General features: G+C 50.8%; 7 protein-coding genes across 7 annotated transcripts; 3 read left to right on the top strand and 4 right to left on the bottom strand.

Moving 5' to 3' along the window:
* Positions 1–2,014: 2,014 nt before the first annotated feature.
* Positions 2,015–2,692, top strand: BDV17DRAFT_292712 (uncharacterized protein; the record flags this gene model as incomplete). Its single annotated transcript, XM_073762428.1, has 1 exon — positions 2,015–2,692. One exon carries the CDS (start codon positions 2,015–2,017, stop codon positions 2,690–2,692), a length of 678 nt encoding a protein of 225 aa, XP_073614113.1.
* Positions 2,693–3,334: 642 nt separating this feature from the next.
* On the top strand, positions 3,335–5,596 carry BDV17DRAFT_292711 (uncharacterized protein; the record flags this gene model as incomplete). Its single annotated transcript, XM_073762427.1, has 5 exons — positions 3,335–3,409; positions 3,440–3,736; positions 5,042–5,152; positions 5,279–5,457; positions 5,542–5,596. The coding sequence occupies 5 exons, from the start codon at positions 3,335–3,337 to the stop codon at positions 5,594–5,596; spliced, it is 717 nt and encodes a 238-aa protein (XP_073614112.1).
* A 344-nt stretch (positions 5,597–5,940) lies between these two features.
* BDV17DRAFT_267227 (uncharacterized protein) lies at positions 5,941–6,800 on the bottom strand. Its single transcript, XM_073758343.1, has one exon. The coding sequence runs from the start codon at positions 6,440–6,442 to the stop codon at positions 6,125–6,127; it is 318 nt and encodes a 105-aa protein (XP_073614111.1). The 5' UTR covers positions 6,443–6,800; the 3' UTR covers positions 5,941–6,124.
* A 1,495-nt stretch (positions 6,801–8,295) lies between these two features.
* On the bottom strand, positions 8,296–9,292 carry BDV17DRAFT_267223 (uncharacterized protein). The gene is made up of 3 exons (XM_073758342.1): positions 8,869–9,292; positions 8,620–8,805; positions 8,296–8,550 (listed from the first exon to the last, which is right to left on the bottom strand). Exons 1-2 carry the CDS (start codon positions 9,120–9,122, stop codon positions 8,676–8,678), a joined length of 384 nt encoding a protein of 127 aa, XP_073614110.1. The 5' UTR covers positions 9,123–9,292; the 3' UTR covers positions 8,296–8,550; positions 8,620–8,675.
* A 2,421-nt stretch (positions 9,293–11,713) lies between these two features.
* On the bottom strand, positions 11,714–13,510 carry BDV17DRAFT_129979 (sugar transporter family protein). Its single transcript, XM_073754126.1, has 3 exons — positions 13,137–13,510; positions 12,412–13,086; positions 11,714–12,350 (listed from the first exon to the last, which is right to left on the bottom strand). The coding sequence occupies exons 1-3, from the start codon at positions 13,347–13,349 to the stop codon at positions 11,742–11,744; spliced, it is 1,497 nt and encodes a 498-aa protein (XP_073614109.1). The 5' UTR covers positions 13,350–13,510; the 3' UTR covers positions 11,714–11,741.
* An 834-nt stretch (positions 13,511–14,344) lies between these two features.
* On the bottom strand, positions 14,345–18,818 carry BDV17DRAFT_267218 (GPI inositol-deacylase). The gene is made up of 6 exons (XM_073758341.1): positions 17,676–18,818; positions 16,770–17,619; positions 15,361–16,723; positions 15,152–15,317; positions 14,880–15,106; positions 14,345–14,834 (listed from the first exon to the last, which is right to left on the bottom strand). Exons 1-6 carry the CDS (start codon positions 18,258–18,260, stop codon positions 14,603–14,605), a joined length of 3,423 nt encoding a protein of 1,140 aa, XP_073614108.1. The 5' UTR covers positions 18,261–18,818; the 3' UTR covers positions 14,345–14,602.
* A 1,661-nt stretch (positions 18,819–20,479) lies between these two features.
* BDV17DRAFT_292707 (putative glutamine-serine rich protein MS8) lies at positions 20,480–21,350 on the top strand (the record flags this gene model as incomplete). Its single annotated transcript, XM_073762426.1, has 3 exons — positions 20,480–20,629; positions 20,736–21,199; positions 21,254–21,350. 3 exons carry the CDS (start codon positions 20,480–20,482, stop codon positions 21,348–21,350), a joined length of 711 nt encoding a protein of 236 aa, XP_073614107.1.
* Between the last annotated feature and the right edge of the window lie 1,619 nt (positions 21,351–22,969).

Genomic DNA, 22,969 nt, shown 5'->3' with positions numbered 1-22,969 from the left:
TGCATCCAGGCTCTCAACGAGCAGCCCCAAACGATGAAGAATAGGAGAATATGAAAGTGAGCGAGAGATCAGGAGATAGATGAGCAAGTCAAGGGTCAGGAAAGGGGTTGCAGAGGGAGACAAAGGTCAAAGTTTGGAGGGGGGTAGAAGAAGAAGAGGAATGGGGATATGGAAATGTCCTCAGAAAAGTGTGAGCAGGCATCCTTAAGAACACGTGCGAATACAAGTGAGCAGGGATTTCCAGGGCCTCACCTCCATCAGAAGGGGCTAGAAGGTGTTGCTTCACCATAGCTTTGTTGTGTCTTGCAGATAATTCACGCAAGTTCATCTCTTAGCGCCATTCTGTCTGTCCAGTTCCAGCAAACACCAGGACATAACACTCATGCCCGCCAATGAGCGTCAAGAGCATGAAATGCTGTGAATCGGGCAATCCAGCCATTCTGATATTCATGGCCTGCACCCAGAGGACGCGCATATCGACCCTTGAACCAGTTCTGCGGTGGTAGACTGTTTCTAGAAGGGTGTTAGATAAGTAGAATATGAGAGCATTCTCGACTCACATACACTTCCCACACTTTGCAGAGAAACGACCAAAAAGCATTCTCGATTCTTTAATATTCAAGGTGACTGCCGGCTGCAGCTCACTTGAGACCTGACGTCGCCAGAGCTATACAGCTCCCCCCCCCCCCCCCCAACTTGCCGTGTCACTAGAACCCATCGGTACTCCGAGATTTCTTCAGTTTCAGTGTCATCCATTGTGTGTTACTCCCGCCCCAACACAACCTTTCCCTCTCGGGCTCTTCTCTCCCCAGTCATCTTTCATCTTCTCCCATTCTTCTTTCTCTCCCATTCCGTTGCCGATTCATATGGGGCCGCATTGGCTATCATGAGTGAGGGCGAATGCACGCCTTCGAGGCACTAGCAAAACCTTGGGTATGAAGCCTTACGTCCAACCGGTTATCCAGTCTGGAGTTGTAACGCACATTCTTCTAAAGCAAGTCCTTCACTTCCTCGTTTGTTGGCATGATTCTAACTTTTGTTTCTCTTATTTAGGTCCAATGTCCGATACACTCCCAATGGGTTGAAGCAACCCAAGAGAGACGAAGCAATGGTCTATCTGACTGCCAAAATCATCTCTCATATTACGACAAAAGGCAGTCGTTGCACACGGAACCCAACCCGCAGATGGCTAAGTCGCGGCACCGGCATTCCTTTCAAATCACCTCTCTAGACTTCAGAAGTTTATTGAGGAAGGCAAGGTGATAAGATGGAAGTGCATCTTGCAAATCAAGACTACAACGCTCGGAACCTGTTCAACGCGCGTGTCTATGGCGACGGTTCAGTCAACATGGGTCCTTTCAGACAGTACCTTTTCGAGAACAACGTTCTGACATTGTTTGTTCTTGGTACCGGGTTCAAGGACGAGCTGGACAGAGGCATCGCAGCTATTTAAAGGGACCGTGCTCACGACCCATACAGTATCTAGTACCCGAATCATAAAACCAGCTATTACATCAAGCGTGGCGACTACGCAACGCCCCAGCAGCGGCTCCGTATTGTGCTGTGTTAAACAAAGACCGCAACGCAGAGTTTCACCGAATACGTCACGGTCTATGGCTATGGCGCAATCTACGAAAAAGAACACCACGAGGTCCAAGTTCAGAGGCTTGAGGAGACGATGTCCATCAAAGCTATAACCATCCCACTCGCAAGGTACGCGCAGGTACTACGCGTTCCTGTTCCCGAAGCCGACAAGAACGTGGTTGACCTTCAACCTGGCGACCGCTTGACGATCGACTGAGATTCCGGAAAGACCATGAACGACGATCAGGGAGAAGCCATGCCCAATGTCAATCAGCCAGCTATCGGAACGCTTGGAGCTGACAGTGATTTCTCCACCGACGACGACAGAAATTGGCATGGCATCGTAGTCAACCAGCTGCTGCCTTACACACCACTTGGTTATATCACCATTCTCATCACTCGACGTTGGGACGAGGAATAAAAGGAGTGGATGGAGCTCAATCCGGAACTTGATGCGATCGACTGTACCACTGTCCGTGACACTGTCAACGCATGTCAGGCCATCGCTGCCGCCAAAGGGAGAAAAGTCAGGGTCAACTATATCGGCTCTTCCGGGACGTTTGTACAGTTTCTCAACGAACTCAGGTTCATTACCGACGAAGAGAGCCATCATCGTCGGCCTCTCCTCCTCTCCAACTCACAGACATCGCTCGAGTGTAGTGACTTCTGCCAAGGCATCGAGGTCCCGCTGGATTACAGTAAAACGGTTGGGTTTAACGCCAAACAAGCGGAAGCATTTGACATGCTTCGCAGTCTAGCTGATGGTGTTGGACTATCTCATGGGCCGCCAGGGACTGGAAAGTCGTTCTCGTTGATTCGCGTGCTTCTCTTCATCCTCAGACACGTCCTCACATATCCCAATGACCGCAAGCAGGTCATGCTTGTCGGTCTGAACCACAACGTGGCCGACGACCTGGCCTTGAAGATGGACGAGGCCCTGCAGGAATTGTTTCCCGAGAGCGATATCATCGTCGTGCGTTGCCACTCAATGGCAACTGAAGAGGCCCTGGTCAAACAGCATGCAGCGCAACACCGGAAACTGGAGTACGGAACCCGTCCGGCAATTCTGGACAACGAGGCTATTGACGGAGACGCAGCCTTGAACTAAGACATTTTGGCTGAGGTGGCAACCGCCTAATTCTTGCGACTGCTCACGCAACACAAACCGCGACTCAAGGAGGTGTTTCGGACAAGCGTTTCAAGCAGTTGGAGCTCAGCCTCGGCTACCGCATTCTCCAGTTCGCAGGTTTGATGCCTACCAGCTTCTCTAATCGTCAGAAGTAGAAGCTTTTTGCGGCTGCTTTCATCAATTACCTCAAGAACAAGGCTATGGATCGACAGTTGTGGGAAATTCTGAACGATCGTACCAGAAAACTGCGAAATGACGTGCTGCAGCGAGTAGGCGTTCTGGCGTGCACAGCGTTTTCTGCGAGTTATACATCAATCCAAGATAATCTCTTCCCATGGGCGATTGGTGTCTATAAAGCCGGCAAGCTTCGCGAGAGTGAAGTCATGGCCATTCTAGCCTATTTCAAGCCTCAAGGGCTTCTTCTCGTTGGCGACCATTACCAGCTCAGCCCCTTTGTGTCCACACACCCTGGTAACAATCCATTCTAGTCGTTTGATGCTCGACAGGCATCCATCAGTCATGTTTGTTGAGCAGCGGAGAATGCTTCCTTGAATATGTGACTTGGTAAGTCATATCTTCTACGACGGTGCGCTTCAGACCGGTGCGCTTGACCAGGCAGTGATGGATCTGGCAAGGCTTGTGCAACCTCTCACCCGACAGCGGGATACATTCAAAAAGGCTTATCCGTTCATTTTTGTCGGTGCCAGCAACTAAACGAGTACCAAGGATGCTCGCGGCAAATCAATCCTCAACGCCGACAACTGCGCGGTTGACTTTGCCATTGTGGATTGGCTTGTTGTGAACGGGATTGCGGCCGGAGACATCGCAATTCTTACGCCCTACCGCGCTCAGCACCACCTCCACCTGAGGGCAATTCGGCAATTCCCACATCTCCGAGCAACGCGCGTTGAGACTGTTGACAGCTTCCAAGGCCGCGAGTCTGGTAATGTCGTCCTTGATCTCACGGCGACTGAAGACTTCCGCTTTGTCTCCGATAAGAATCGACTCTGTGTGGCATCAGCCGTGCGCATTCACAGCTGTTCATCGTAGACAACTAGTCCAAGTCCGAGTCCGCTACGGGCTACAACAAGCACCAAGACCGATTGCTGAAGGCCTTGAGACATGTCTGTACCTTTGTGATAATCCTGAGGGTACCTGTTCCTGTTCCTGAGTCTTTCGCCTCCAGGGTCACGCGGGGAAAGAATTTGCTCAGCCTCGTGCCCAACGTTCCGGCCGCTACTGCGGATCCTCCCGAAGAAGGACTACTGGTTAGAGGATGGAACAAGTCTGGTAATGTCGGATCCACCAATGCGCAGGGCACTTGGAGCTCGGCCGGTCACGACGCCTTTTAGCGAGGTGTCTTGCAGTTAAATAGCGCTGCCGTCCATGGTCGAGATACCATAGGCACTTGGAGCTCGGCTGATCAAGGGACCGTTCGTCCCAATGGACAAGGCACTGTCGAAGACTAATGCCATCGCCAGGAGAGGGAACGCTTCCAACCGACGTTTCTGTACTCCACAAACTTCGACCCTGGGCACATGGTTATATTTGAAAACACCATTGCAGCCGTGCTCGCTTCTATGACCGGAGCTAATGATATCAGGATCGAGAACGCAAACGTGGACGCTCGAGGTCCTGACTCGGTCTCTGACGATTCCTGGTAGCACGGTCTCACCTCGCTACTCACGACGTAGACTGTATCTACACTACCGTCGTGCACTTCTGTTTCCTATTCCTGTTTTCTCTTTCCGAGCCCTCGGCCACCCGTACGTGGTACTTTATTGTAATTAGTTTCATCAAATGAAATCTCAGTTTACAGACAATCACCCCATCCCTTAACAACTACGTAGCATAGTCAGCGGCGATGATGGTCGTGGCCTTTTAAGGTAAACCTCATCCTCATCTCCTTGTATGTATGAAATGTTGACTTAGAAGAAGCAGGTATCTCCATGAGTCGGCTACCTAATCCTGTCAATTTAAGAATACAAACCATTCCGAAATACACCATATCAGATGACCGAGACGCTAGCAGCCTGAAAGCTCAAATGGGAAGGCACATTCTCTCTCTCCCCTCGATATCCATCCATAAGCGCGCTGGGCTCTCCACAATGAGACTGGACTCACATAACGCTGGAGGAAGCACCTACCTAGTGTAATCAACCTTGCAAAGTCAGCCAAGTCAAGCCCACCAACCAATCACCTGGGCTGGTCAGCGTCCAGCCTAGGTAGGTAAATCTACCATACAAGCGCCTCCTTTTTGCCTGATCCCGACGTTGCTGCTTTAAGAGGGTGAGCCAGGCGAGTCAGGTAATCAGCTCACCCTCAAAGGTCCCATTCGACGACCTCAAGCATGAAATCGATATCGCGCAAGGCACACTCCCGTTTGCGAACTACGCCGCGGCCAAGCGGCTTGCGGAGGATGTCAATATTTATATTAGTGTGAGCTCTAAATAGATAGTCAAGAAGTGTATTAACTGAGATTTCGGTCATGATACCAATTTTCAGAGTTTGGCGCTGCATGATATACGTTCTACTACCAGGCCAGCCCTAACCTCAATTCTTTAGACAACCTTCGCGCCCCGCTTCAAACAGTGCTCACCAAATAAAGCCAACCGCATCCACGGCGCCATTCACTTCGCCAAAGCCCGCGAAAGCAGCGGCGTGCAACAAGCTAAGATTTTTGCGGCGGAGCACTCACTTTGGCTGGCAAATTCGAAGAGGTGGACGGAGGCGAGTATCGGGCAGTATGCTGGATATGTTCTTTTGGGAGTTTGGCGCAGTTGAAGGCATTTGCGAGAAGGACAGACAAATAGCTAACTTCAAGATAGTGCATCGCATCTAGGATTCACTGTGCTGGGTATCCGGCATAACATTGGTGTTTAGTTATAGCAAAGCACCACACCATGATAATGGTAAGGAGTATGTCTGAAGACACGTGAATAATCTTTAGGACAGAATGAACAAAATAAAAGCAAAAACATGCAACAGTCAACAATCCACTTCACCCATCCTGGGGTCGGTCCTAATGACAACCTTCAGAAATAATTACGTAGCCTCCATCATGTGTTTCTCCCACTCCTCAATCACACACGCAAGTAGCTAAGCTTCGAGTACTGACGAGCGTATCGCGGGCTAAGGCCATCGCGAGTTTGCCTCATTAATTGAAAGCGGTCTATTGAACCCTACAGATGACCAGTCCGGCCTCTCTTGCCATAGAATGATTCAAGCCGCGCCCGTGCTTTTGCTGGTCTGCGAGTCCTATTTAATCAGACCTATCTGCGACAAAGTCGTTAAGAGCTCACTCTGCGCCGCGTCAATGAGCTCAGGCTCGCAACCGCTCTCCTTAACAGGGTCGGTCGCTTATTCAACACTCCAGCCCGACGAAAGCCACCGACCTCCCTCCGACCAAGATCATACTGTATCACTCCTCCTCCCTGCCGCACAGGCCCCGCAGGCAAGGAAACAACCACATCGCCGAGACGAATATCGTTCACCCGGCCAGTATCCGTAATGAGACCCGGCACTCCACCTCCCACACCAACCAACAGGCCAAACCGGATATTTGAAAACGTCGCGGGACGTCGACTTGGCTGCGATGGCGGCCTTGTTGGTTCCGTACTCTGGCAAACATACAATCGCAATGTCGTGTCCTGCTATCGAGCCGAGGGTGTAGTTGTTCTTGTCATGTTTGGATTGGCTCTTGGGCTGTACGTGGCGGTGGTCGAGCATGGCTCTCGCAGCGGCTAATTCGCAGGGGAGGGCGCATATCCAGCCCACTGTGTAGCTTTCCAAGGGCAGGTTTGCGGTGCGAACTGTCTGGTTCGCGGACGGCTCTCATCAGCTCATTTACCAAGTCTTCTTTTTTGAGGCTAGAAAAGGCGAATTATCCCAAGGAACACTATTAGCACTGGATACACGACAGAACAAGCTCTGAAACTCGACCCAGTGGCATATATCCCCTTATAAGGCTGTAACCGAGCCGGGGGATTCGGTAAACTTAACATCCAGGCAGACAACGCAATCGTCCTAAGGGCATAATGCATCTGCAACGCTGAGATTTAGGAAGGGAGAATGAAGTGCACTGGAGAAGAGATGGGTTGGGGGATTCAGGTGAGGCTAGGACCAAACGTCATGATGACACTGCCGTGTCAGGCTTGAAGCCAATCAGCCCTGGGTCTATGCGCTCAGGAGAAGGCCGTGTCTCGGCACGCGTGGTGAGCCTCACGCTCCACGAAGTCAGTCTTATTCTATCTCAACCGCTACAGCTAGGCTTTGCGTCCAACTAAGTACTGAGGCTCTTGGTGATTATCCAAGAACATAACTTCTTGGCTCCTCTCCCCCGAGACCTCCTTGGATGCGATATCTTACCACCTTCACAATTTCCTGAATTTTGAAGGGCCTCGGTGATGCCCAAGAATAAGTTCTATCAGTGCCATTTCCGGAACATAAGCTTAGCTATTGAAGATGTGTGACACAGATGAGCAGACAGGCGGAGGGTGTAATATTCCCTGTTGGCTTCGCGGGAAGGGATGATTCTCCGGCAGATATAACGGTTCTTAACCCATCAGCTCACATATCAGCACATGTTCGGCCAGTAATATTCTCAAGCTAGGAGTTTATACGTGCGGACTCTTCCAGGGTGTCCCCAAGCAGGTTGATCCTGGGCTAAACAGGTTAGGTTTGCCTTCGAGTTATCATTGTCTGGGATGTACAGGTGGCCTCTGTAGAATAGGAGATTTCCTTTTCTCTTGCAGTCAGCTAGGGTGATGTCTGGGTATCAGGCCTGTCTGGTGGCCAGAGCTTTTTAGGATTGGTCATACCACAGGGTCAGATTCATATGCGGTGCAGGTCAGGTCTTGAATCTGAGGTGGTAGCTGCAGTTCTTCATTTTCAAAGGATACTGATCGTCTTGTTCGAATTAGGGCAATTGGGGTTAGGGGGTAAAGGTTGATCCGGCGGACTTAGCAGGTTCAGCAGGTAAAGACAGTTTGGCTCTGGTGCAGCAGGCGCTCATCCCCTTCCTCAGGGAGATCCTCTGACCTTCTGGTCAGGGCATCAGGTTTAGCTTCTTGTTTGCCGGGACGGTACACTCAAAGCCAAACTAGTGTCACCCCTCAGCATGTTCTCTTTTTTGTTTCAAATCCTATGCCAAGAAATAACTAACCCTTTTCAATCATTATTCTGATAAAAAAAAAAGGGTATGTAACGGTATAGAGTAAAGACCTCCGCTCGAGGACGGCGTCGATTCGTTTCCACCATAAGACATATCTCATTCCCTTCCACATTGGCGTTGATGGCGATCGCACAGCTCGATCTCGTGCCGCAAGAGCTTTTCATTGGTGGAAGGAGTTGTCTACCTGGTAGTGGTTTTAACAATTCCTAGTGCAAGACGGTGCCAAAAATTTGACTGAATCTGGGGGGAGAGCAAAAGATTCTGAGAGGAGAAATCAGGCTGAGAACTACGCCTCGCCTGTCGTTCGCCAGCTAGCGCCACATACGTCCGTCAGCCAATATGCGTCTGTTTACAGCTTCTGACTGGCGAGACTGACATAGTGTGGAGGTGTTCTCTCGGCGTGCGAGTCTTCAGCCTTGCGAGTCGCCGGTCGCAGTCATACAACTGCTCGTTCATATCTGAGTTATGATAGCCATTTAAGTCGATTTAATCTTTACCAAGTGGAAATCTTGAAGATCCCTTAAGTAGCAGTTTAAGCCACGGAATCACGGGCTAATACGCACTCGTACCCGCAACTCTTGGCGAATCCGTACGCGCCATACAAATACTTGACCTCATGAGATGTCTCCGCGCGTTTTAGGTCAAAGATCTTACAGGTTGGCTGGTACATAATGCCACAACATTGGAGGAGATATGATATCTAGCCATGTTTAGTGGCTGATGAGCTATCTAGTCTGACATAGAACCCTCAGCCGCACAAGGCTGCATAACAGTCCATCGTGATAAAAGTCAAACATCCCCCCGCCTTAGGCAACCTGAACACTTGAGACACTTCAAAACCTCGAGCAAGCCACACTTCACTGCAATGGACCCTTGTGCACCTAAGGATTTTGGTGATCCAGATGTGACTGGATTCGGCGTGAGTCTGCATACCACACCAGAGACTCCTTCGTGCCTGACAATAACACAAATCTATTCCCAGGTACTCATATCATTTGCTGTCTCCATTCTAATGGCACTGATTACCGTGATAGCCGGGTATTTTAAAGGAACCTTGCGTGAGGATCGATACAACTCCCTTGATAACCTGGTTCTACGGGCCTTCCATGGCTCCAACAGACAACAAAAGGCGACACCCAATGTATACGGGGATGCTCGCATTGAAGCGTTCGAGAGCTTCCTCCTGATGATGAGTGACCAGCAGCTTGTGACCGGACTTTCCCTCACAGTCGCCATCTACTCGATTCGTTACGGTCTTTCCAACCTGGATTAGGAAATATCCGCCCATTCATACTCTATTGCCGTGTATCTAGCACTGTTCTCCTGTGTCATCCACCTGTCATCAATGACTACGTTACCTTTAGTCCCTGACCAGCCATTTTACTGTGTTATGAAATGCACAGGGGAAGAATGGCAGAATAAGGCTGTATCGGCTACACGTATGTAGCCTACTAAGGAGCGGATTAGACTTGTTCAACCCGACCCACGCACGACCTGCTGCCCAGAAATAGGACGGGTCATGCTTTCTAATAACCCGCTAAGTTTTGAGGTTTAGCGAACTATCCCGCGGATAATCAAATAATCTACGGGTTTTAAGTTCTTGGGTTATATAGGTTTTGGATTATGGGTTAAACCCGAACTCCTAAATTTCTGGTCAGGATACGCTGGGGAGGAATCGCATCATCAACCACCATGGACGAGAATTCCAATTCCAACTCCCGCCCCGATAATATCATCTCTAACCTGATGCACAGAGTATAGTAAAGGAGTGCTCGCCGCGATATATCCCGTCAATGGACAAACCTGAGGTCCACTCTATCTACGGGCTCGAGTTTTAATGGGATCCAGCTTCTATTTTGTAGCGAATCAATGTTACGCCTGGGGCGGGGAGGACGTAGCGTTTTCTGATTCATGTAGGTTAGTATAAGAAGGGAGATGTTTTTGACCATCCACGGTGTCCCGTGCATTTTAACCGGCTCAGACAGACTACCTTACGTACATATGAGCGTAGGCTTGTACGCGATGGAAAGCATCGGGTGCTTGTCAACACTGCTCTTCATCTACTCCGCTGAATATACAGCTCATCCTGAATCAATCGGCCCGCTTTCTCCCGCCTTGGTCCCACGCATTCGACGCTCTCGGCACTTGTTACAGTAGACCTTGAAGGTTTCATGGGATAGCCTGAAATCGCCCTTATAGCCTGCAGTTCCCTCAAGTCCTCGACACTTGTCACAGACTCTTGAGTTGGCGATGGCGTGTGAGGCTTCAACTTAACTTCTCGCCGAGCCGCTTTGTATCGTTGCAGTTCAGGGTTCTCTTCGTGTCAGTTGCCCGCTTAGCTCAAAGTCATCGCATGTCCACCATTCGTGTCTGTTTGTACCCAACTTCAACAGGACACTATATCACCGTCTTCTTCAATGGCTTCACAATTGTGGCAAACAATCTGTTTGCCGAGTTGCCTATCTTACTTTAAATGTTGCTTCTCGCGATGGTCGCTGGCGATCGTAGCTGATTAGGCATATGATGGACGCGGCAGAAGTTGTATACACAGCAACATCCCAATCTCCCTATAGGTTCTTGTGTTTCGCATCATTCAGTTGGGCTTCGCCTTTACTAAGCCGCAAATTACCACACTGGATCCCGATTCCTATCTTCCTCGCGTGTATCAGATGCTCGGTGGCGATGTGATCCTCAACCTCGGCTTTTGTCCGGATGCGTTTATTCCTGTGGGCAAACGGATAACACGGCGCACACATATAGAAGCCAGGGTACTCCAGGTACGCCTTATACTGGTGAAGGGACGTGATAGCCTGATCACTCTATTTCAGCCTTTATTGGCATCTGTGATTCGAGGAGTCCACACACGGAGCAAGCAGCGTCGTCGTTACCGAATTGAACAATTAGATCCTGTTTCGCCCTTTTTCTTTCATAAACCTCGTCCGTAAATGCTCTATTCGGAAGGGTACCGGTTTTTTGGGGATAGTATGCACATGGAGCACGTCGAAATCGTACGCAGAGTAGATCCGTACTGTCGTCATGTACTTGCCTGCGAATACCCGTGAGGCATTCTGTTGGGCGGAGGCGAGTTGAATAACCTTAAGCATCATGGCACAATTCACGCAGAGCATTGGCTTGTTATGTTATTCGGCGATCGAAAAGCCTGGAAAAGATGGGAGGCCAGGCTGCATTGAAGCCTACGTATGCCGAAATAGAGTTCCTGGTTCCTGGTTCCTGGTTCCATAGTACTGTCGACGGTTGTAGCTCTTTGGGAGGTACCATGAAAAGTGCTTCTAGGAGAAGGTAGAACTTTCAATTTGATTTGGGCAGCGGGTTCTTGATACCTGGTAATATAAGGGCATAGTGAGTGCTCTCCTTTGTTCCTTCCGTGAAGGGTACCCCAACCCAAGATACATTGGAAGTGGAGATTGCCATTATTTGCACCATTGATGCCTCCCCTCACATTATCCGCAGTCAAGATAATACTGGCAACATATTTACTAAGTTAAGAGTTCTTTGTTGTTCATCCTTACCATGATTCTTGGCCAGACACTCCTTTTGCTGCTTTCTCTACCATGGTTTACAGAAATCCTAGTCAGCGTATTGTGGCTAGAATGGAATGGAAATAATAGAAGAAAGGAAGTGGGTGAAACTCAGGTAATACTGTTTGTTGCCCGTGGCATCCACAATCTCTTCCGGACTATCAAACTATGATTCTTGTCGAGTCAAATACCCATCAAATTATGATTCTTGTCGAGTATCCAATCACATCGTAATCCAAAATAGAAAAATATTAACATGAACATCAACAGACCAAAACCAGCCTATAAAGCAAGACTATTGCCTATTCATTCCAACTTACGCCTTCTCAACATCAACCCCCCTCTCAGCCCTAACCTCACCAACATCCTCATCATTCTCAACATCAAAATCGCGCCCCAACCTCTCCGGTCCAAAAAACGTAACGATAATCGTATACGCAAAAACACACCCCATAAAGATACAAATCACCTTGCCGTACTCATACCTCTCCTGTCCCTCCTCCGTCGGCGGAAGCGGGAACCGCTCGCCGATAGTCGACTCGATCGTCGAAGACGCCGAACTCACCAAATTCCCCAATTGGTACGCTGTACCAACCGTGAACGTTCGAATCGAGCCCGGGGAAAGTTCCATCAAGTGAATGGGGATAACGCCCCATGCGCCCTGCACGCAGAATTGCTCGAAGAAGGCGGCCGCCATGATGCGGTGGCTCGTTACGAATGTGTATGGGTAGAGCAGAGCGCCGCCGACGATGCTGATGATGATGATGGAGAAGCGACGGCCGAAGATCTGCGATGCCCAGCCGCAGAGCGTCCCGCCTGTTAGGGCGCCCAGGTTTGCGACGACTTGGGTTACTGTTACGGCGTCTTTGGAGAAGCCGAATTGGCGCTCGACGAGGGTTGGGTAGAGGTCTTGGGAGCCGTGGGACTGGGAGAGGTTGTTAGTTGTTGCCTTGTTGTTGAGAAGTCAGGGCTGGGTAGGTGGGCACCATGAAGTTGAAACCCGCCATTAGAAGGACAAGGTAGATGAGAAGCAACCAGTGTCGCTTAAGCGCCACTTTGCCCTCGGAGATGAACGCCGACGTGACATTGCCCGGCATCTCGGCCCTAAGCGCTTGCCGCTCCCGATACGCATTCGTCTCAAGCAGACACAGCCTATACGCAATAGCCAGCACAGGCAAGCACCCGGCAAACCAGTAAAACGGCCTCCAACCATGCGACGTCGTGCCCACCAGCGCGCGCGCAAAAGCCGTAGCAAGAAGATATCCAAATGCATACCCCTGCTGCAGCAATCCCGAGATAATACCCCTCGCCTCCTTTGGACAATCCTCGAGCGCGGTAGCCGCAACGTTCCCGTACAGCCCGCCCATTGCGATCCCGAAGAGGGCGCGGACAGCAAGGAACTGCTGATAGGTCTGCGTGAAGCCGGTGCCGATCTCGAGCGCAATGAAGAGCAGGTTGTTCACGACGAAAGGCCACTTACGGCCCCAGCGGTCCGAAGCAATTCCAAAGGTTATTGCGCCGACGCTGCGGAGCATAAGAACTAATGTGATCCCCCAGGTTATGTCGCTGATTTCTTTGTCAAACTCCTCGGCTAGTTCGGAGGTTGTTAGAGACACTGTGAAGAAGTCGAGGGCGTCGAGGGTCCAGCCAAGAAATGCGACCTGTTGCGGTTATTAGAGAGAGTTTGATGTAGAAGTGGTGATGTACGAACCCCGAAGAAAAGCCATTGCTGTCTGTTCAACATCGTCAAAGCCTTGAATGGATTCGGAGCCTTGCGCATAGGAGGTTTCAGCGTGGGAACCCGATCCTTCAGATACTGCACACAAGAGCCAAAACCGGAAGTCTTGTACTGCTGTAGGTGCCGCTGCTCAGGCGCCTCAACGTGGCCGACGGGGCTCTTGTCAGAGTCGGGGGAGTCGGCCATGGCGGGCGATTGCCAGTGTCGGATAATGGGAGAGGAAGGAAAGGAAAAGTGCGGGGTGAAGGATTGTGGGAGAGCAGCTGAGCAGGGTTTTATAGGAAGATAACCAGCAGATGCCGCCCCGCTGAAATGACAGCCAGTTGTATGCAGGTGGAGCACCCACTTGCCAATCGATTCCTGATGGGCTGTAAGTACGAGCCCGGTGAATTTTTTTTCTCTTGAGTTTGGGCTCCGGAGATACAAGAAGCTCCGAGGTCAGTTACGGCGATGGAGACGAGGAGAGCCAGCGCCCGCGTGGACGGGGTTGGGCACCGGGGATGAGTCGATGACCGAGGCTGAGACCCGATTCAGATGGATACAAGGAGATGCGACCGGAAGATATCACATCGTGGTTCATTGCAGCCGAGTGCTGTTGCTGGAGCAAGGTTTCTTTGTCTGGGCCTTTGGAGTCTGGAACTTGGGCCGGGCATTTACTCCGCATCCCCACGAAAAGTCGGCCGGGGGTGGAGCTCCGGAGAAGGTATGGCCATCCACTTCACCTTTGCGCAGTAAACCATGAAGGTTGATGGAGAGGGTATAGATACATTAAGGTCTCTTACCCATAGATATACAGAGCCCAGTAATACTGCAACTTCTCAGCGTACAGTTGTAGATTACTACTCAAGCCAGGATCCAGTGCACAATGCCCAGCCGCCTTGTCGCAGCTTGGCTCGCCAGCCAAGAACATCCCAAAGCTTCGCCTCCTGCTGAGGTCAAGTCGCAGAATCAGCACGCTGCAGTCGTCAATACGGGTGAATCAAGGTCAAAGTGGACAATTCAGATGATTCTATATGAAATCTTCATATCGTTACCCCCTCTCGGTTCCCACTGCTGTGACTGTTCTTGCGAGTCCGGAGTAGTGGTATATCTCCGCGGTGACGCTCGGGCCTGCCTATTCGGTCTTAGCCCACTGGCGGGGTTACATCGTCAAGTCAGCAGTTAGTGGAGCCTGCAGTCAATGGACGCTGAAGTAATATTATTATGTATTTATGCACGCTCTAGCATCCACACAGCCATCTATATCCATATCCAACAGTATATACAATCAACCCGTTGCCGCTGTCCCAGACTCAATGCACTCGCGAAACGTTGGTAAAGCGGCAACAGAAGACAATGTAACGATGTGGGTGCAATAATGTCAAAACGCTCCGATGAACTCCGTGTAGCTGCTGCATGGAAAGCTGCAAATGCATTAGAGAAGAGATGTAAGAGCATCATCATGGCTTTTTCTTCGTGTGACTTCCTAGTTCCGGCGTGCCCGCTGTCTCATCACCCTCTACCATTTTCCAGAATCGGCGGAGGGAGAAGCCGCTGCGGAAGAGGTAGATGCTGACGAGCCACCCAGCAAGCACGTTGACGAGGTGGTGTAATAGGTAAGCGTAGGAGACCCCGTATACGGCCGAGTAGACCGCAATGCTGAAGAAGAGGATGGAGGTAAAGTGTTGTACGCTGTGAAAGTCAGTTACTGCACATTATGTCGTGAAGGCAACTTACCGCGAGGTGACCCGCGGGACTATAGAGCCGGTGGTCATGGTTTCCACGAGAATGATAAAGGGCATGATGGATAGCACATTATGATGCGACGAAAATGGCATAAACCAGTGAACAACGAGGTTGTGCGCCCAAACCAGGAGAACAAGGATATTGATCGGAAGAACCCAGAGCATTAGAATGAATATCGAGTGTGCATAATTGGCAAAGTTGTAATGGGTGCTCGACCTCTGCTGGCTATTAGCACAGTTCTTAGTAGAGTACCTAGCACGTACGGTCTCTTTGGCATGCCATTGCGCTCGCACACACGTCGCTAGCTGCACAATGCAGGCCACCAGGTATGCAAACTGATAAGGAATCGCAGTCGATACGAGGACCAAGAGGGCGCCCATTTTGATTAGTCGCCTTCTTGGAGATGGCGCAGGGAAAACAGGAAGATATCTGGCAAGTTAGCTAGGTCCAGATGATAAGCTTGCTGACTTACCCCTTATCATCACGTCTGATATAGCCAGACTTGCTGTTCCAGAAGCCATACACAAATGTGAAGATTTGAAGGAGTAGAAGGGAAACGTAGTTGAGAATGACACAAACTCCAACGCAGATAAGGCCAAACAACGGCACCAAAAACCAGAAGAACGCGTCTTGGGAGCCTAAAAGTAGATCGTTCTTCGTGAAATCAATAGGCGTCTCGGTGGCATTCGTCGCCCAATGGAAGGGGTCGTCTCCAGTCGGGAAGGTAGTGGAGGTGGCGAGAGAAGAAGCAAGCAGCGACATTGCCAGCAACAAAACGGGCATAGATGAGCGCAGAGCACTATCAAGGCCCTCGGCGAAGGTAATGAAGAAGCCAGTTTGATCATACACTTGAAATTGCTTCCGCAGGGTCAGGGCGACCACGAGCAGGGGGAACGCAACAAAAACGGTTCTGTACCGCATCACCAACTCGCCCAAGCTGCCGAGGACGTCCACCGTCAATGTCATATCGACCGTAGAGTCGCAAGTTGGATCGGTCCAGAGCTGAAACGAAACTCCATTCTGACTCGTGTCCCGAAGTGGAGGGGGCATATACGGTGCGAGGCCGTGCAAATTCACATTGACTTTGTCAACATTGACGAAGAACTTGGACTCGTGCGGATCCGGAATCGACTGGCGCAGGAGAGGAGCAAAGAGTTCTTGCGGTTTGCCTTCATGACGGTGGCGGATGACACGCAGCTTATAATCCAACAGACTTGAGTATAGAGCCGGGATCTTCACTTCGGTGAGCATTGGCCGGCTGGCGGGCAGGCGTACTTTCAGTCCAGCACTCAAGAGCCCGCCCAGACCGATCCGAGCTTTGATCAGAGCATCAGAGCTGTCTGAGAACTCCGCGACGACCCAGCCTTTCGTGGATACACGGGCCTTATCAACAACGGCAACGAACTGATGCTCCGCGAGGTCTTCTAGGTCGTATTGAAGATAAGAAAACGGTCTAGCGCGATCGTAGGCATTCTTCGAATTGCGAGTCGACGCAGGAAGGTGAATCTCGTCGACTGCGGCGTTTTTGCACGCCAGACGTGTTGAGCCACCGCTGTCCGACAGATCCATGTTCATTGCAAACACAGACGAAGCTTTTCCATTGTGTAGAGGAAACACACTGCAAAAGAGGACTTCTAAACTACCTTGCTCCCCTGTTCTGTCCAATCGCTGATCGGTAAGAAGTGTAAATTTCTTTCCAGAAACACCTTGAGGAGGAACAGGTAATAGGTGTACACTAGGTCCTGTGCGGTGGCCGAATTCGCGAAGCACAAGTCGCTGGCCTTGTGCTAGGATTGTGTTGGTTTGATCTTCTAATGTTAACAGCGTACTCGGTTCTGCAGACTGTTAGCAACATTTGACAAAGTGGTGTTGACTACCTACCATTCCGTGCAAGCATTCTCTCAGATACAGACTCCAGTCCAGTCAGATACCATTTCTTGAAGATTCGCATCCGCTCTGCCCTAGGCTTGGTCTGGCTGGCTCGTCGCACATCCACAATTTCGAATAAGGATTTGATGATAGCCTTGCGGAATTGGTCGCACCACGTGATAGAAAGGTGATCTACTCCAATCCACACATCGGGCATTGTCGAGGTGAATACCGTGAAACCGTGGGTATCCGGGACGAGCGAGGAAATACTAGCGTAGTCGGAGGGAACGACGGTGTCCCGAGAACCACCGGCGATAGAAATCAACGTCACATGCCATAAAGGGTTGTTGTTTGCCCAAGTTTGCGAGTACGCGTCGCGCCAGTACTCGTTGATCTGTTTATACGTGTGGACAATATCTGAATCGAACGAGACAGGGGCTTTGGCGTGCGGTGCCGACATGGTTATAATGGTGTTTACCGAGTTTTCTTGATAGTTCGCCACTGTCAACGAGGTACGCGCGACAATTCCTCCCATCGAGTGTCCGATGAGTATGACGGAGCTCGGATCTGGGAGGTCCGAGTCCCTTCGTGTCCGTCGAGGATCGTGGTACAGCGATAGTATATATGCCACGGCTTCATTCACGTATTCAGCTTGATCAAGCAGTGTCTGTCCATGAAAGGCCGCCATATCTTCGTTGAAATCGATCATGAAGAAATCCAAGCTCCGCGTCCCCGCTCTCAATCGCTCCTGGTCGTGCTGGACCACTTGGGCGTAGTGTCTCGAGGCTTCGGCGGCTAAGGATCGCACCTGACGGTAGCTTCCTGCATTTCCGGGTAGAAACAAAACGGGTGCGCCGTTCAACTAAAGACAGTCAGGGTTAGTCGCCGAACACGGAGGAAAAGATAAGCGCGGCTTACCCCCAAATTCTCCTGGTTGTACGGATCCACGCCTTCCTCCCTATACAAAAACAAGTTATATTTGCTGGCAAACCGCGTATGTTCCGTGTCAAACCCCACCATGCGGAGGAAGGTCGGACTCATCACCGGTACCCCACAGCCATCGCTACCTGCTTGTAGGGCGGAGAATGAACGGAAAATTGAGAAGAGGAAGACGCAGGCGAGGATTGTTGTAAAAGCCGTCAAGATAGAGCACGGCCAAGGGCTGCGGAGGCGAGAAAGTCGAGACCGATGTGGTGAGTCGGGTGACGCCTCGATTGGAAGGCGCTGCGGCGTCGACGGCATTGCGGAGGAATACCGGGGATCGTTGAACGTCCAGGTCGCGGTAGTTGACGAGGAAAGGGATCTCCACGTGCTTGAATTCCTCGACCGGGGCGTTGAGTTGCCGTTGGTATCGCGACGGAGGTCGATGCTGGTCCCGGTTCTGGCTACCTCAGGACGCGGCTTCTCTGGAAGTTCAGGGCCATGATTGGGTTCGGTGGCTTGAAGAATCAAGGGGTCTTCGGCGTCGTCCACGGCAGGCGAGCCAGACGAGCGTCTGTGCATTGGAATAAACAGAGCCCGTACTCATCCAGCACGCAGGGGGGCCGATCGGGGAAATTGGAGATCGCAGCCGATTACGTCGTGGCTGGTGGTTCCTGACTGACGAATGCGGCAAGGGGATCAGGGGAAAGGAGAGGAATGCGCTTGCGCTGTGAATCTGAGGACAGCTCACGGCAGCTCGATCGGTTTCAGGGGACAATTGGACGACACAGGGGTGGCAGGCCAGACCCCAAGCTTTGTGTCCTTTGTCGTTGACGAGGGAAAAAATTCAAGGTTCCCCCAAGGCGTGTTCCAAACCTGGTAACGAGCGGCGGAGAGGGAATGGGCGAGGAAAGCGACGATAAGGAAGATATTGTTATCGCAGCAGCGCAACGAGCGACCGTAGAAAGAGGACGTTGAGGTGGTTAGATAGAGACAGACGGGGTGAGGCCCGGCCCAGGGTGGTCGGCGCGAAGTCGTCGTAATTCGGCCAGCCTCTTGAGCAATAACCGCCAGCCTGGGTTGGACGAACCGCTCTCCACCGGCTTGGCGTACTGTACTTATCTCCTGCAGTGAGCTATTTCTGTCTCTAGTCACTGAAAGTATTTAGAATATGTCCAAGCATATCTGATCCTTCTGATCTGTAGTATCAATGTCTTAGATTTGGTTGTCAGTGAGTCGATCTTGTCCTCCAGATCGAGCCTGGACGCTAAACCCAGGCGGGTCATCCAGCACGAGGTGGGTCAAGGTACGGAGTATACAAGTACGTCTATTGAGTAGGGCTGCAATACAAGTTAATTTTACGGTAGCTCGAATCTTTTTTGTTTTCTGATGCGCCTTCAAAAGCAGGAACCGATATGTCGATCTAGTCTGCTTGTTCGATTGCTGCTTCTGCATGGATGCTCAGACGAAATAGAAATCGTCAGGAGAACATATAGTCTGAAGTTGGGGGTAAGGTAGGGAGCTTTTTGAGGGATGAATACCAATCTGACGACAGCTCCAGCTGCTCCGGAGTGCTTTTGTTTAGGAAAGCGCTTCTGATGTTGTGTCATATGTTGACGCCAGTACGACTTTGCTATAAAACTTTGAAACCTTGGTGGTATTCTAAGAAATGTTTTCCATATGCCTTGCCTCTAGATTACCAAATTGCTCTCCTGTACATTGGCCAGAAGTACAGCATATTAACGTGCTCCAAAAGATGTGGACTGACCTTCATCACCTGTAGTTTTACGCACAACAAACAACCATACCTCACAAGGCCATTTTTGACGCGGAGGGGAGATCATACCCACTGAAACCAGTGAGCACTATCTGGTCACATAGTGCTAAAGGTCCCCCTATAGGAATATTTGCGCTGAAGGCTTGCAGCTCAGCAAGGGTAACTTGGTTGATCTACGATATGTTACTGCCACGCAATGCTCTTTCTATTACCACATAGTAGCAGCCAGTAGTCACCGGAGGTGCGTGGGATTAGCTGTGCATAAAGAAGTGGCAGTACCACGAGGCCCACTTCTCTAATGACAACAAGCTGGGTCCCACCGAAGCCGAGCTGAAACCCATCTTGGAGATGAATACGAGCATTGCTGCTTTTAAATCAGCCGCATCAACCCAGTGCATCGGACAGCGTGTCTTTGGCTGGAATGTGACTGGTCGTACAGTAGTATAACCTCAAGAACTCCCCACAGATCCTGCGCGGAGCAGGTTCTCGGCACAAGCTTGTTTCCTGCAAGTCATGAAATGCATCAACCTTGCAATGGTGTTTTATGTGCACAAGAACCCGGTTCCATATGTCTGGGAACCAAGAGTATTGCTATTGCTATGGCCTTGAAACAATGTTGGTTCCGGCTGCTGGAATGAGAGTTTGGGAGTCCCTGAGAATGCCCCTCACTCGCCAGCCTCAGTTGTCGCCAACGTCAACGTAAACGCCCGCAAAGATGAAAGCTGAACCATCCTAGCTCAGCCACTTGAAACCCGTCTCGTAAGAATGAAGAGTCATTGGACCCTGTGCTTTCTGTCAGCGGGTACAGATTGCTGCGCCTCTTATTATTTCCCGAGCCCCTCGGTCTGACCCGCTGTTCCGTTGATGGTGCTTTCCCTGTCCGCGCTTCTTAAATACCTCGTCGGTCCCGCCGCTTACTTGCGACTTTTCTCTCCGGTCTTATTATCTCTACCACGATCTGGTTTGCGATCCGGCCGATATTCATATCGTTTCGCATCGACATCCGCTGAGCGCATTCTCCACGATGTCGTACAACCACAACCAGTATGGCGGCCCACCGGGGCACGACCAGGGTTACTATGGAGGAGGTCAGGGGTATGGGGGCCAACCCGGCTACCCTCCTCAGCAGCCACATTATGACGGGCAACCGCAGCAGGGCTACTATCCGCCTCAGGTAAGTTTAGCTCGTTCTTAACTGCTCTCGTCCGCCCGCGACCCTGTGCATCCGATGTCCCCGCATCCTGGCAATCAACTCTTATGCTAACGTTCTGTCGGTACAGCACCAGCAGCCTTACAACCAGCCTTACAACCAGCCTCCGCACGATCCTTACTCCGCCGGCCCTCCTCCCTATCAGCAAGGTCAGCAGCAATATCCTCCGCAAGACGCCTACGGACAACCCCAGCACGGCCATTACGGTCAGCACCCCGGACCTTACGGGCAGGACCCTAACCAGAACTACGGACACGACCGCGGCCACTCTCCATACCCTCCCCAGCAGCAGCATCACCAGCAGCCCCATGGCGGCGAGAGCTCTTCATACTATGGTGGCCACCAAGGAGGATACCCTCCGCAGCAGGGACACACGCCAGTGCCCGCTGGAGCTGAAGGTGAAAGAGGTCTTGGATCGACCTTGCTCGGTGGTGCCGCTGGTAGCTTCTTAGGCCACAAGATGGGCGGAGGAGCTTTGGGAACCGTCGGCGGTGCTGTAGCGGGAGCAGTGGGAATGAACGCTGCCTCGAAGATGTAAGTTCACCCGTTGCTGTCCGATGCTGTCAAGATACTGACTTCATTGAATAGGCACAAGAAGCACAAGAAGAAGAAGCACAGCCACGGCCGCAAACGAAGCAGCTCTAGCTCATCGAGCTCTTCTAGTTCCAGCTCCAGCAGCTCTTGATTCTGAAAGGCAGGCCCTGTTAACTTGCGATTCGTTTACTACGACTATGATTATCAAATACCATGCTGTTTCAAACCGCGGGATTTGTTGAAGTTGGTCAACCGTCTCTGCGACATGAATATATCCTTAATGAACGTATTCCATAAGTCTAATCAAAGTGCCTTGTGCTCGTGTTGAGATGTTTTCCCGAATACCCTCAAAACGCCTACATGCATCTCGGATCAGAGTGGTTACCACTCTGTAAATAGCCATTGTCGAAGTCGCCACTCGCATCCACCTCGTCCACAAACGAATCATTCCCATCCCAACCAGACATCAGATAAACCAACCGGCGCTCCGCAAATCACATTTCCGCACCTAGATTGTCATTTCCAGAACCCGCTCGAAAGCGCCGCGGCTAATCCTAAGTCCTCGCCTCTAGACACTCTGTAGAGTATACGTACAGCTAGAGACCAACCTAGGCCTCTCGGCAACATCTGATGAATGTGGCAAACCGGACGCCCAGCCTTACAGAGCCTTCACAGAATCGGACCTCAAATGCACCCGCAGGTGGGTACCACGCCTCGAGCAGCTCCGCCCATGGATCTTGAAACTCTCCTACGTTCCCCGACGTTCAGGCTGAACGGAACCTGGTATGGTAGGTTCGCCGTGGGCCGGAAGTTAACTTGGAACGAGGCGGGACGTCCAGAATATGAACTTTGAGGTGAAGGTAAGGTTGAAGGTGGAAGCTGGAAGGCTGTTCCAGGGTGTCAATCGGATTGTCCTCCGTATCCATATTCATTAAGCAGAATGGAGTAAGGTACTACTCTGTGGAACCACGGAGTACAGTGTAACTACAGTGTAATGCAGCCGTCATAATGTAATTGTCTGGATCCTCCTGGGTGGATTACTTTGTATTAACCCAGATAATGCGAAACATGGATTAACTCCGACGTCAATGGTGGCAAGAGTAGTAAGTGGCTGGTTTCCAATGGCGAGACGCTGTCAGGCTAGCTAAAGAATACGCTAGTTAAGCAATTATGATCATGATAGATACCTAGTACATACTAGGAGCTTGGAGATTAGGAACTAAAACTGGAACAGAGTAAAGAGCCAGCGTAGATAGAGTACTGTACTTTGTTAGCAGCGGTCAATCCCTATGGATGTATGGCCTGACTCATTGTTGAAGACAGTATACAGAGTAGGCCAGACCAGTAAGAAGGAATCTAACGTTCCAAATTCCAATTCAGATCAAAGAAGGTATCAGCACCGCAGCGATCATAAAAATAATTTATTCCAAGCCACAAGCCACAACAACCTCGAGACAATCTTACACAGAGACAATCAGTCCGAGGCGGACGGCAAGGGGATAAATGGATTGTCGAGGTTGCGGGAAAACTTAGGTCGCGCTGACTGGCTGTCTTTCTGGCCCGGGGCTAAGAATAATTTTTTTTTGCTGAAATTTTAGTTGGCTCAGGGCCTTTCCGGTGTTTGGTGATTTATTATTAGGTCATTTGATTTTATTTGATTTCAGAGACTGGGCTTTTTTCTTCTCTTGGTGTCCCCTTGTAGATTGTGCGGCTTCGGCGCGATAAGTTTGTGGTAATAATTGAGAGACAGTTCGAGGTTCAACTCTATCA

This window comes from Aspergillus undulatus (assembly GCF_047715775.1).
Source record: "Aspergillus undulatus strain CBS 261.88 unplaced genomic scaffold BDV17scaffold_35, whole genome shotgun sequence".
In the NCBI taxonomy this organism is placed as follows: Eukaryota; Fungi; Ascomycota; class Eurotiomycetes; order Eurotiales; family Aspergillaceae; genus Aspergillus; species Aspergillus undulatus.
Note: the sequence above shows the minus strand (reverse complement) of the source record. Positions and strands in the feature narration are given on the sequence as shown.